The 15,044-nt window shown below is 41.5% G+C and overlaps 1 protein-coding gene across 2 annotated transcripts in view; it reads right to left on the bottom strand.

Annotated features, from left to right (window-relative positions):
* Positions 1-11,580, bottom strand: part of efna2a (ephrin-A2a) — an 80,819-nt gene extending 69,239 nt beyond the window's left edge. For both annotated transcript variants that reach the window (XM_005736586.1, XM_005736585.1), the window contains exon 1: positions 10,509-11,580. In XM_005736586.1, coding sequence (XP_005736643.1) covers positions 10,509-10,651 — 143 coding nt within the window. In that variant the 5' untranslated portion in view covers positions 10,652-11,580. The remainder of the gene's footprint in view (positions 1-10,508) is intronic.
* Between the last annotated feature and the right edge of the window lie 3,464 nt (positions 11,581-15,044).

The raw sequence follows: 15,044 nt of genomic DNA on the forward strand, positions 1-15,044 counted from the left end.
ATATAGATATAGATATAGATATATATAGATTTATAAATCATCTAACCAAATGTATGACACTCCCTATTCACAACAATGGTGACCTGTGGTCCCTATGCTAATCTCCACTGCCAACCATATTTCCTGCAGCCTGCTGTCAAAGCATGTAACAATTAGAACTAAAAATATATCCTCCCCCACGATTTTATTTCTCAGTGGCAGAAATCTCATCATTTCACTTTAGGATTATTTTACTCTTTCTCTTATTAAAGGAGTGGCTTAGAATGATAATCCTTGTCTTAGAAATGATTTCTTTTTCTCAAAAAAGGAAAAAAAATCCCCCCAGAGCAAATGAAATCAGACCTTTCCTTTGCATTTTTCACAAAACACTGCTCTTTTTCATATTTTCAATCCTGCCCTGACAGAGTCTGTACTTGGTGGAAAATATCATCATCATTTCATCTGTTCATAGGAGTGTAATGATCTGTTTAGTATGTTAGCAGCATGGCACTGAATCAGTAATGCAATATGAAATGTTTACTTAACTTCCCCTCTGCGTTTGATCGTTCATGCAGAGGAGCAGGTTGAAAGACTGAGTAAGGATATTACGCTGCAGAGCTGCTGCTGCTGTTGCTAGCTTCCACTAATGAGGTTTGTTGATGATAATGACTATGGCGGTGATGGTGATGATGATGTAAGTCCCCGAAACAACCTGGGGGAGATCCCGAGAGTTGTTGTTTTAATGAAGAGAATGAAATAGTTGGAGCCAGGAGATAGAGAAACTCAGAGATCCATGGATCTTAAGAAGGAACAGAGAGGCCAACAGACAGGATGAAAGAATGAAAGCATGAATAAAAGAGGACAAAATAGGGAGATACCAGCCCAGAATATGAAACATGCCAGACTGCACTCAATACATCGTGAACAATGGGCATTGTCATTCCTGCTCCATCCTTGTTTCTGCTTCCCTCTAATACTTTTCCTCAGGTCCCGGCTGGTTGTGCCGATTGTGTTACCCGAGCGGAAGAATGGCACTCTTTCAGTTCTGCCTGCCTGATACTCTGATGGGACCCCTTCTGTTCAGTGTTCATATAGACCAGTTGGAGACTGATAATAACACATATTCCACTGTCTGGCTATATGCCTCGGACTGGCCCTGAGAGACAAAAACAGACAAAAAATGTGAAAGAGAAACAGAAAGATCTACTTGAAGGATTAGACCCAGAGCGCGGATATGAAGAAGGACAAAAAGTTGAGAGCATAACAAAGACGAGGCCACTTCAGCTTTTTCACAAAGAAGAAGGAAGATGAAAGTTTCTGGAAGAGGACTGAGAATCAAAGCAACGGAAGGGAAGTCAAAACAAAAGAGAAATTAAGCGAAAAAAAGAGGGAAAGCGGTGGAAATCTGTGACGCCAAGAAGATGGAAGGAAGGGAAGTAAGAGTCCAGCAGTGTAGTTGGACGGAGAGCACATGGTTGGATGGTCTCAGCAGGTGAGAAGCTGGTATTACAGGAGAAACAATGGCCTTTAGCGTGGTGCCTTGCCAAATATTCAAGATGCCCTCTGGCGCGCAAAGCTTTTAGGATGAGAAAATTGGCATTTAGAAAAGAAGAAGAGAAGATTCGTTCATTTTCTCCTTCCACTCGAGGTGAGGTTAAACTGTAAAAGCTGACCCTGACAACTTTCACGCTGGTATTCGCCGAGAAGCAATTTTTTTTTAAAGCCATGCAATTTGGCAAACAAATTCATCCAAAAGAAAAAAAACAACCTGTCTTTTGGCAGGGTTGTTTTCAGCATGTCCGACTGCACAATACCATCACGAGACTGTTGGCTTGCATTCGTGTGTGTATATATGTCTGTGTGCATATAATACGTGCATGAGTTGGTACAATAATAATAATAATAATAAAAAATCACCTTCATCCAAAAATATCCCTGGTAGATTTTCAAACAGCAGGAGTGGAAGGGTCAAACAAAAGAAGGAGCGAGTGAATCATTTGCATGTAATCCATCAAACGAAGCAGGGCGAAACTGTCTAATTCCCAGCCAGCTATGGACACCCCACTACCTTTGTTTTATCCAGAATGGGGGCACTATAAACTCCCCATTTTACACTATGCTAATGGGACATAATAAGGCAGAACCAACAGATGTTGCAGCACTCTCGTGATTTTGTCGCTACTTAATTGTGCTTGGTGCTGCAGAGGCTGCAAACTAATTCAGTCCATTGATTCTTATGTCTCTCCAAGGTGTCTGCATGTATTCTGCCTTCTGGTTGAGAGGATTTGAACTTTTTTCTCTGCAGCAATCCTCCTTCTGACCTGCAAAATCATCCTCACCTCAGGTCTAATCCTGCGTAATTCTAATAAAGACTCTGAGGGCTGTATGCACTAATCTGATATGCCTCCAGAAAGAGGGAAGAAGAGCAGGTGATGACAAAGGTGGTGATGATATTGATTATTCCGATTTGATGAAGGTGATACTGAATGCATTAGTGATGATGAACATACGGATGAGGATGACAATGGAGGTGATAATGATAAAGTCCGTCATCATTATCCAATCCGGGCTGGAAATTTGTCTTCAGCCTCAGCTCAGAAACTGTAAACAGATAAATTAAAACTCTACAGCTGATAGATTAAAGATTCAGGAGAGGTACGCAGCCATTCACTGCGCGGTTGTAATAGTTCATCTGGTGTTGTCATTGTCCCTGACAGCCCAAAGGACAAAGACCTTTAACAAAGGTTGTTTTGTGGGTGCATTTTCCACTGCCAGGCTGAGGAGTTGGAAAATTAAAAATCAAAGATCATGCAACTACTTTCAAAACCTTTTCCACACCTGAACTGCACTCGGTTATTGCAGCTGTGTGTTTATTTTTTCTCCAGGTTAATTTAAAATGCTGTTTGATGAATATCTACTTTTTGAATTTCACGTTTCCAAAGCAGGTAGTCGTACCAGAGTGTTAAGCATGTGTTTCTTAACTTAAAAAAAAACAGAAAAACATTTGGTGTTTATTTACATGCCTGAAATCAGTGTTGATTATGAAGGTGATGCTAATGATGTCTATGAAGATGATGATGATAAGGATAATGAAAACAGCAGGGAACATGACAGCAGTGATTAAAGTTTTGATGAAGAAAATTAAGGTGGTGACAGTGAGGGCGATGGCTACGATTACGTTCATGCTTAGTGTTTTCATTTGATGCTGATTATATTAATGTTAATGATGATGATGCCAATGATGGTCACTGTGAATAAGGAGAACAGAATAAATATGTATTGACCCATCAGGGCAAGAGATTACTATCTCACTAATAGAGACCACAATAAAAAACTAATAACAATTTCCCCAGTCTATTAAAGAATTGAGTCAACCTGAAGAAGTTGGAATATGGAGGGTTTGTTTCCACCATTTATTTATTAATTTAGTATCTTGAAATGTACTAATAAGAACGCATACTGCTCACACTGGGGTTTTTTTTTTTACCATAGTTTTTCATGTATTTTTTAATCATAGTCTTTCAGTCATTACTTTGATCACTACTTTAGTCTCTTTTTTTTTCTAAAACTAAAATTATACTAAATAAAAGTACTTATTACTTAACAACATAAAGAAATGAAAGTGTTAGATGCGAGATAAAAGTACAAAAACCTTGAAAAAAGTTGCCAATAACACTTAATTGGAAATAAACCTTAAAGTAGACTGCTTCACTTTGCGCAACTATTTTAAATCCCGGTAGAACTGCAACCACATATAGCGCAATATTTTTTTATTCGCATATGGAATAAGAGAAGTTGTACTTACATCTTATGCATTCAGCTGTCACCACATATGGCTTTGCAAAAATTGCACAAAAATCACTTGCAGAAACAAAAACATGATATTCCAGAAGCACGTTGCGATCCGATCAGCTGTTCATAGTACTTCCTACGTTGGAACAGACGACGTCAGCGCGAACTATCGCATGTGCGCCATTAGCCTACCTGCCAAAACCGGGAGTGACATCATATTTCTTGGGAAACGTAGTTTTTCCCTTTAGGGCATTTATACACGTATACTGGTGTTTTAAAAAGTCATGTTTGACTTTATGCTTTTCTGTATAGTTTCTGGGCGGCTTAGAATTCAAATTGCACTGTTGGAAATAGTTTATTTTGATGCAGATTTCGTTTTTTTCTGCAAATTTGCATTATAATATTTATTTTCGTTTTTTCTGCAGCATGTAAAAAATTGGTGTGTCTCAAAAAGAAAACTATGAAGACACTCAAAATAAATTTCCTGTGGCTGGAAACGATTTTGTGCAAATTTTTATGCATTTACAGTTTTGAGGGATATGCCTCAAACACCTGAAATTTCTCTATTTTCTATGGATTTAATGCATACATATAATTAAAATTTGGGGTATAACGGTTGTATCAACGTATAGCAACTTGAAATGCTCCCAAAAATGGCACTACAGCATGTAAAAATATAAAGATAAGCTCCGGCGAACTTGGTTCTATGGTGGGTCTTAAAGGGTTAAGAGATAAATAAAAGCCTATGAGCTAGCTCTGTCAGGAAAATCAACCTGTGATACACATGTTCACTCTTCTACCTTACTATTTCATGGAAGTTTGTTTCCACCACAAAATTTGGAAAAAGAAAAAAAGAAAGAAAGAAAAGCGTAAAAAAAAAGTGAAGGAAAAATCAGGTGGTAAACACATCTGGTGGTAAATTTAAGCCTCAGTTTCCCATCTCTTCCTCTGACATGTCAATGACACTCCTGACCAGCATTCCCTCCTGCTGTTTCAAGCCTTCCACTACCCCAGCATCCTCCTGTAGGCTCTGGTGAGATAATTATTCATTACCACCTATTTTTATGTGTATCATGCTGTGGGGAGTCATGCACTTGGAAGCTTGATGCTAAAATTTAACTATATGCCTTTTCTGTAATAAATCATTTGAAGTTGTCTGACTGACTATAATAGAGAAATGGTAAGCTGAAACTGGTCCAGATCGAGTCTGAAACGAGTTCAGTTGAACACATTTGAAGATGCCAGATGCTGTTGATGAATGACTTTTTGTCCATCTGACAGGGCTGTGGGGGTCTGTCAGATGAAAAAGGATGGGAACCTCTTAGATATATAAAAGTGTCTTAGCTTACCTCAGATGTTCCTTATCATTACACTGCATGCTGTCTTTCTCTTGGCTTGCATTATTATTCAACAGACATAAAATACCATCCGTGTCATCAAATATCATGCACCCATATTTAAAACAGCTGTACTGGTAGAGCTTTTAATATCAGCAAACACGCTGTTCCACCTCGATGCCCCTGGATATTCAGATGACCCCCTCCTGCCAGTCACTGCATTGAATCTGCTGATGACTAAGATCTGCTACATTAGATCTTCTTATGTAACTGTGTCTCTCCTGCTGAGCTGGGAGAAATAATTTGCGAGGTAGCAGCCCTGACTTTAATTACTCTAAGTATCGTCTTTAGCTTGAGACCAGAGGGAACGAATTCCAAAGACAACTTCTGAGACACGTTTCGCTCAACATGACCCAAAGCTGTGCTGATATTTTAAAGAAAGCCATACAAGGTCATATAGGTCAAAGCACAAACATATAACCTGATGTAGTGCAGCTTTAATGTACAGAAAAATGTTGCCTGAGGCAAGGTGGACAGTTCAGGGTCCTGCACAAGAAAAACATGCAAACCACATCCCAATGGGATAAGCGAGAAGTGGTGATAAAAGAGAGAGGAGATAAGAGAGTGGAAGATGGGAGCTTGATAGGGAGACATAAAGATGGAGAGGAAGAAAGATGGAGAGAAAAAGAGGTGGAGTGGGTGGCAGTGGCAATGGAAGATAGATTTAACCCAAGGGCAAGTTTGAGTCTGACAAACTGTCAGTAACTGAGCGGGGGTGACTACAAGTCTACATGTAAATTGGATGCAAATCTTATGTGTACGTGTGTCTGTATGTGTGTGGTATGGCTGAGGAAGTGTTAGTCACTACACATATCACAGTACGCCACAGGGGATGCAACGGTAAGACAGTGAGTGTGTGGGGGTTTATGTGCAGGGACTTGTGATGTGCTCGGTGTGAGTACGGACCGCATGTATATGAGGTGCGTGTGTGTGTACGGACCCGAGCTTGCATTTTAAAGTTTCTGTGGGCAGTATATGTGCTCGATGCATAAGTCGCTTCTTCCTCAAAGGCTGTGTGGGTGCGTGTATTTCTGTGTGTGAGTCTCCAAGGAGATAGATTCTGTCCCGTGGAATGAGAGTGTCGTCAACCATCAGCGCTTCTCACTGACACGGAGTTCCTCAAAGACACAGAGATGAAGAGAGAGGAGGAACAAAGAAGAAAAGGAAAAGAAAGTCTTTTGAAGGATAAACCATGGGATTAGATAAGGTGCTCCTTCTGGACCATTGAGCCAGTGTACTCTATGTGTGTGTCGGAGAATGTGTGTGTGGAGGAGAGCCCATTGCACTGAGCACATTAGCTGCTCGGGGTGAACAAAGCCCCTCACCTGCGAGCTTTATAATATGGGCCTGGGAGCCAGAAAGGGGCTCAGTATTTGTGTGTGTGCAAGTGCAGCCCTGTGTGCAAGCCAGCAACAGGAAAAAGGATGGGTTTTTACTGAATAGAAAAACCAATCTGGCTGCGCATGTGTGCCCCATATCTAGCTTCCATTGATGTGTGTACGTGTATGTGTGTGCATGACAGCAAGTAAATAGAAAAATGGGGGCTGCCTAACCTTGTATTCAATGGGCAGCCATTCTGCTTGTATGTGATTGTGTGTGAGTTTGTGACCTAAATCTAGCTGGTGTGTATAAGTGCACATGTGTGCCTGTGTGTGTGCTTCTCATACATTCCTTCTTGCATGTGGCATAAATCCCTTTATGTGAATCTGGGAGATTTCCAGATGCTGTTCTAATGTTGCACTATTGTTGTGATAATGTGTGTTATGGCACTTTGTTATTGTGCAGCGCCATGTATCTCATCACAATAGCAGAATGGACAACAATCTGAGAGTGCACGAGTGTTGCTCCCCACCGTGACCAAAAGTGGCCAGAGCCATTTGAATTGGATTATCTCATACATTTTCTATTATCCAGCAAGACCTTGAAAGAGATAGGCCTGCTGAGAGTCACAGCCAGAGATTTAAAGGGTTTGGCCAATTTGTAGGATGCCGCCTTTCTTAAATAGAAACGTTTGTTTGACTTATTTTTATTTTTGTCGACTTATCCAGGTTAGTTTTGTTGAGATCAAGGCACTCCTTAAAAGCACAGCTAACTTACTGGCAGCACAATTAATTAGCAGGTGAAAACAATTAAAAGATGTCAGTGTGGATGATGATTAATCTCAGAGAAATATCCAAGAAAAAAGTAGAGCAAGAAGGAACGGGGTAAACAGAGATGAAGCTCTTGCTACAGCAGCTGAAAAATACAGGTATTGGGTAAAATACCTTGTAATGATGGCCTCCCAAACTACAAAGATGGGTCAGTTCTTAACACCAGTGGTGTTTCACCATGTAGGTTTTTTTTTATGTTGAGATTTTGATTTTACTCAAATGTTACTTCAAGGTAAATCCATTGAAGGTCTACAGCCTTTTTCTGTGTAACTGGGACAACATCTCTAGGGATGGCTGCTGCTGTTGAATTGAATGTCATGACATAATTTTATCAATGCTTTAAACACAGAGACTATACTTCAGAGGCAGCCGGAGAGCCCAACATAGAACATTTCCTCGTTTTGCAGTTTTGTTCTGCAGAAAAATTTAATTGCATCTTCTCTACCTCATGCTCCACTTCTCTTCCAATTTTTTATGGAACTTGGGTAAGTAGCTTTAGCATTTAAAGAAATGCAACAGTCAATTAAATTTACCCCTAAGTTCATAGCTGGATGCGTAAAACCATTTTCAGGTAGAAAAGCTCTTCTCATCCTAAAACTCCGATGACAAATTTTCTGCTCTTTTGTTTTTTGGCGCACATACATACATATACAATACAGAGCATGCACGACCATATCTCTGAATACTCCTTGCAACCATTTAGCAGCTGAACTACCATCTCCAGCTGGTTGCTAATTCTGCACAGTGCATTTTGAAATTTATTTGGCTAAATAAAGAGGACTGAAACAAAAATAATCAGGTGTGCTGTCGTTAATAGCACACATGGGGTTTAAGAGCTTCATTGATTACGTTTAAAAGCAAAAAAAACCAACAGGTGTAATCTTTGTATATTTCAGTATGTACGAATAAAAGTTAGGTTGCAGATTTTCTTCCAAAGTAATTTGTCACCTCATGCCAGAAAGTTAAAGCTGCACTTCAGATTGACTGATTATCAGTTCTACAAATTCCAACCCAGTACTTGTGACCTTGCAGAAAACACCCTTCTCGAGCTGTTGTGGTGTGAGCAAACTTTTGATGAACATGTGAAGAGGCAACGCACAATACAAGCTGCGTGCTTGATGTTGTGTGATCAATTAAGACACACAGCTGTTCATTTTCCAAGCTGTTTGTGTCATTTCACTGCCTCAGACAATAGCTGCTGCTCGGATGCGGTGCAGTACTGTTGCATTTGTTCTCTGAGCTTCGGTTATTGGTGACTAAATCACAATATAGTGTATTAATAGGTGAGCGATCTTTTGAAATACTTATCCTAAAATTATATTTTATACATAAAGCTGTTTTCACCTTGAAGAACAAGCTTATGTTAAGACAAAGCTTGTCATCTTTAACATGACAAAGAAGCACAAGGAAGTGCTATTCTTTGCTGAAATATATATGTGCCTATACTTTATAAATACTTTGAATAAAGGACTTGTAGTCACTGTAGTGATTTTATATTTTTGAAATGACAGTGGTTACAATAACCTTGATTTCCCCTCCCTAACAGTTTTCTTTATCTGCCTGATCACCTGATTGTCTGCTCTTGTTTCTTGTCTTGTTTGACTTTATTGCATCCACCACCTGGCAAATAACTTTGTGAGAAATCCTTAGTTTAACAGACAAAAACTTTCCAAATTTAACCAAAGTTGTTAAAAAAGAAACAACGCAAATATATAAAAAAGCAGATCCTCCTTTAAATTTTACATAAGCTCCAATGATTTTAGTGTCAGTATTCTCATCTCTTTTCGCCAGTCTTGAGTCTCTCATAAAACTTCCTGTAATCCTCAAAGGATTACAGCAAGGGATGGACCTGCATGTATGTGTGTGTGCAGAAAAAGGCACAGCATGAGCAGTGACAGAGCCAGAGTCTAACAGGGGGAACCAACCTCGCCAGGGCTCCAGAGCCTAGATTCATTGCTTTAGCAGCAATGCATTTTTGATGTACCCCCTTTCTGCTTCAGCTTCACCATACGACCCTGACGGAATAACAGCGCCCCCAGCAACCATCAGTATAGCTTAAATTTTCCCTGTGACGTTTGCAATGTGTTGGTGTATGTGTGTGATGAGAAAGCAGGTGCACAGAACGACGAAAAGAAAGACAGAAAGGGAGAGGGAGACATCGAGAAAGGGAGAAAATGTTCCCCCTTGCCTGTTAAATATTTGAGAAGCCTTCTGTGGAACAGTGATGCAGTCAGAGACAGGCCTGTTAGCGCTCTCTGTGTATGTATGCGTGTGTGTGTGTGTATGCGCGCGTTTGGTTTTTGCAGAGAGACAGGGCAGTTAGTTTGGACTAATTCAGCCGTGAGTGAGAGGGAGCACTTTCAATGTTTATTTATCTACCTGGGAGAAAGAAGGAGGCAAAAAAAGAAGAGAGGGAGAGAGAGGGGAGAGAAGAGGAAGGGGTTGGAGGGAGAGAGATGGAGAGAAAGAGGCTGGCCAGGTTGTCACAAACCATTAGACAGACGGACCCAGTGTGCTCTGCCCCATGTCAATGAGAGAGAGCCAGCTAAAGACAACCATTTGTGTGTTGTGTGTGTGTTAATGCGCGTGCATCCTTGTGTGGCTTTGTGTTTATTTATGGATGTGGGTTTTGCACAAGTGCTTGAATTCACAAAGAAATAATGTGCACTTGTGTGACTGGCACAGGAGCCAGAAATTAGCAGAAAGAAAGGTAAAAGGTTTGAGAGTGTGTGTGTGTGTGTGTGTGTGTGAGAGAGAGAGAGTGAGTGAGTGAGTGAGAGTGAGAGAGAGAAACTAAGTCTCTAGACACTGTTGAGAAGATGAGGCAGGATGCCCTCATTGTTTAAAACAAAAGGAGCTCTCTGTGCCACAGAATAAAATATCCAAGGTTCACACAAACACACACACACTTTCATTTGCCTCTGTCTGTGTGTGTGTGTTGTTAAAACATCAATATTGCAGCTTTCTGCCAAACCGCTGCTTAAATAGAAATGAAATGTAAATAAGACTGATGTGATCAGACAGCACATGACAAAAGACCGAGAAATGTGTAGGTTCTTAAAGATTTCAAGGTGTACGCGAGTAATAAGAGTTTTTGAGGGGCATCTATAGCAAGCAGGTAACCTAGATAAACAATGTTTCAAACACACACACACACACACCTTCAGGCCAAACTCCTACTAAAACTCACTTGGGGTTGGAGCTATTCCAGTAAACAGCGTGTCTGTCAAATATGATCTTCTCCTCCGCCCACACGGACACCCAAGACAGGATGGCCAGCAACACCACCTCCATCACACACTTCTGCCCGAGCTGGCACAACATCATAGACATCTAGGGGGGAGTCTTTTATTTCTAACTGATATCAGGCTTTCACTGCGCTGCTGCTGCTCCAGAAATCCTTTCTAGATCATCAATGTCCTTCTGCGCGTCTTTTGATAAAATCGGCTCGGCGGTTAACTGGCTTGATGCTTGAAGTTCCGATAACCTCGGGGGTGTTTCAAGTCATACTGAATGTTTGAAATTCACTCTCAAACTTGGCCAATTGCGTATAAAACAGAAGAATTCACATGGTATTTACGAAAGCGTCGTCGTCGACAGGATGCTGCTGGTGCGTCTCCTCTGCAAGGTCCGAAAGTTTTCTCCCATTACGCGCAGCCGGAGAGAGAGATGCGCTACCTGGATTAGGTCCTGTCTCTCGCTCGTTCGCTCTCTTTCTCTCCCTTTTCAGAAAAATGGTAATCAGACTCCAGAATTCATCCGAGGTTTACAATTCTGTCGGTGATATCGTAGCTCATCAGCAGACCTAAGACAACGCCAGAACCGGCCGTCATATTTGTTTACCCAGATTTCTGCTGCGCCTGGCGCACCTTTGTTCCGCTTGTTCCACGGTGCAAATCTCTTTGCAGCCTAAAACTGCATCCACTTGACCTTTTCTCTTATTGCAGTTCAAGAAAATGCATTCCGCACACAAAAGCGCGCTCCTTTTCGCTATTTTTTGCTCAAACTTGTCACAAAATAACATTTGCAAGACGGGAGCATCCTTGTTAAACAACCGTAAGCTCTCACGGCGTGTCAACTTGGTGATCCCTCCGCTGCCACTGGCTCCAATCCAACGTAACTCCAGTTACTGCGCGTCTTTCCGTGCGTCACGCTGACCGGCGCAGGCAGGGAGCCGTCGATGATTACAGCTTTAATCCCAACACGCTCCCGTGCAACCTCCACCTATAGCGGCAACATCACTCAGAGGTACCCCGACTCGGTATAAGTAACCCCCACCCCCTCTCTCCATCTCCCGCTCGCTTTTCTTTCTGAGCGGGCGGGGTCTGGAGCCGTGCTGTGCTGCGCTCCCTCTGGGGACTCGTGGCTGGCTGACTCACTGCGCCCTGGCCATATTCAGCCGGAGATGTATAGTGGAAAGTCTGAAGTCACTTAAACGCTTCATTCTAGGTAGTTAAATTACTTTTTATTGTGACACGAATTCGAAATCTTTGTATAAATAGTTGACATTAAGATCCCCCCCATAGGGTTAAGGTAAATTATAGCTGAAGTTGACTGTTATTTTTCACCACAATCATCAATTTGACTAAAGACTGTTTGTTTGCATCTTATCGGGGCATGTAAATCGCCCACGAAGTTCACTGTTTGAAAGCCGCTCTCTGATGAATGGAGAGCGAAAGAGGGCGTCTGATGGATCGCTGGAACAGTGGAGTCATTTTCCATCAGTGTCCATTAGGCCCAAATGGCAAGCGGAGGCAGCACAGAGTCTAAAACCTGTGAGCCATAAACCTCCAGATAGCTGTTTGACAGAGCCCTGCCACCCCTGATGCCTCTGTCCTGCGAGAATGTGCAGACTACTCTGCGAAAAACGTATCCATCGCAGGTACTTAGTCTCCCCCCAAAGGAAGACGAAATAGTAACTACACTTGTGGTTCCCGCAAAGCGCTCCATGCGTTTTCGAACACGTGTTGATAAGACTATGTTGTGCAAAATGAGCTCCAGCGAGGATCAATCCAGTCTCAACAAAATGAGAATTGATTGCAGAAAACAGTTTTCAACAATTTCATTTGCATTCTTTAGAAGGGCATTACCACGTTAAGAAAATGAAAGGAAAGAAATACAATTTGCAGAATCACGAGCGAGTAAAAGGGTTTTCAAGAGCGACCTCTAACCAACTTTGATGTTCCTACAAAAGACAGTTTCCCCCAAATCAAACCCAAATTACTTGTTCCAAACTTCCCAAACCTAAAAAGGCCCTGTTATATTAAGTCCAAGCTTTCTACTGCTCCATCCTTCACATCTCATTGTGCCTCTTGGTTGGACCCTTTATGCAAAGTGGCCTAGTTTTTCCTCTGCCCTGCTCTGCCTGCAAAGTAATGTCTGTAATTTGGGCTTCAAATTCAGGCAGGGAGAGAACCCATGAACCCCCATAACCCAAATACAGCTGCATGTTGTCCGCCTCTGTGTATGAATTATTCAACATCTGTCTGAGGCGTGCATATGTAAACAGGTGGATAGTCTCCTGATGGCTTTCTTAAGAGGAAACACTATAGACCAAAGACATCCTTCACCTCAGTTTCATACTTTTCCTCCTCAACTGTTACACTCTTAATGCGAGTCTAAAGCTCATGTAAGTGATACAGACTAAACAGTGTTGAGTTGATTCTGATATTACAGCCTCTTAGGTGAACCTAAATCTAAGAGTGTTGGTCAGAGAGTCAGCATAAGGGTGCATGCCTCCTTAATGTGGTGTTAAATCCTAGAATATATTGCTGGTTAAGCTTGTGATTGCACTGCAGTTTAACTCTACTCAAGAGAAATAAATTATAGACATGAGTAAGCTCCAAGATTCGAAAATCCAATGTGTTTTCAAATGGTTCATTCACAAACCAGCCATTCAAATTCAGCGTTTTCCTGACTTAAATGGCTGCTTTAGGGATTGAAAATGTCAGAAATTGTATACAGAACAGCTCCTTGAACCACTTGTCCACCCTGCCCCCATTCATTAAGCATGAGGTTTTCATTTGTGTGTGGCCTTTATGTTTGCCAGGGCGTGCTTGATTAGAGACCGCAGCACTAATGTAAATAAATGTTGCCAGATGTGGTTGAATTACTACGCCACATGGTTTCATTTAGTCCCATGCACATGGGCACTGGCGGGATCAAGCAAGGGACACCCCAAGGGTCTGTATTTGGGAAACAAATGGGAGGGCAGGTGGGGTATGATTACACAAATTGTACACTTATGTTTAAAGTGCACATGCAGTGCACTTTCTGTGTGCTTTAGACAGTGCAAAGGAGTTGAGCAGTAAAAAAAATAAATAAATAAAGGCCTTCTTTGGTGTCGAGTAACTTGTGAATCAGAGCAATCTTGGAACAAAAATGTTCTGCATGAAAGTTTAAAATTAGATCAAAGCACCATATTCTGTGAGCTAAGAACATTACGTATCTACATTTGGATCATCTTACTTTGAGTTACCCTTCCACCCAAGTATGTAATGTCTTCGTGTTTCTGTATATTCCAAAGAGGTTTCTGTGCACACAGGTCTCTGCTTCAAATTAGTCTTAGTAGAGAGTGAAATGGAAAGATGCTGCAAGCAAACTAAAGTCTCTGAGGCAGCATCAAAAACATAGGTGAACATTAAACGTGAGATTTGTTGCAATTTTTAATGACTTTAAACATGAAAATGCACGTTTGGGCTAACACCACCTTAGTTCAGCATGCCAAAATATCATGCAGATTTTTCCCATTTTGGCTGTGCTCATCAAATATTCTGACTGACATCTTTCTTCAATATGACCTTCAAGGCATGCTTTTCTGCACAATGTAATGGCACGGGAAAAATGAGCGTGAAATTCAAACCAAGCCGGAGCTCGCTATATTTACGATTGCACTCGATGAGCTGCTGGCTCTATACAACAAAATCCAGGTCTCAGCCACAAATACACACCACTGGGCTCAGTTCTATTCTCATTTGTCGTCCCCCCCCCAAAGGCAAGGAAGAGCTGAGGTTAATCCTCTCCACTGCTCTGTAAGGAAGTAGTAGAAGAAAAAGGAGGATAGCGAGACAAGGAGGGAAAAAAAAAAGGATATAATGCCAGAAAGCCATGGGAAGCACTTGAGATTAAGCCACTAACTATTGACATTGTGTGAGTGGCAGGTAAAGTCACCTCTGTTCAGAAACCTTTGATCACCACCAGAGAACAATACCTCCCCCTAGTGGCCAAAAAGGTGTACACCTAAAATTACTCACAGGGGTTTGGGGTTCACCTCTCCTCACATCCCAGGGCACCTCTGATAAAACATGGATGCCAGATATACTGGGCAGCTATACTCCAGTTTTTTCTTAATCATTAACTTTATGAGATACAGTACCATGGTTTCCACAGCAACACCCCTCCTTCCCGAGTTACACCCGCTAAACTTCAAAAGGTCAAACGAGAGCACAGGAGGATTACTCTGAATCAGTGAGAATAGTGAGTATCCAGCACTGCATCCCCAATTAACTCACCACAGTTTCATCAAGGAATTGTAACAGGATTGCGCTGAGTCCAGATGAGCAGTCAGTCAAGTTTAGATGGGATGAGTATGAAGCTGGAAACGCAGTAAAGGACAAAATACAACCCACCAGCAGTAAACAGGATGAGAAATGTTGAAAATGTTACAAGATGTTAACCGGTACAGAAGGAAAGCGAGGAAGAGACAGAAACCAAATGAGGCCAGATG

Source organism: Pundamilia nyererei, unplaced genomic scaffold (assembly GCF_000239375.1).
Source record: "Pundamilia nyererei isolate P.nyererei 1_Seehausen unplaced genomic scaffold, PunNye1.0 scaffold00070, whole genome shotgun sequence".
Lineage (NCBI taxonomy): Eukaryota > Metazoa > Chordata > Actinopteri > Cichliformes > Cichlidae > Pundamilia > Pundamilia nyererei.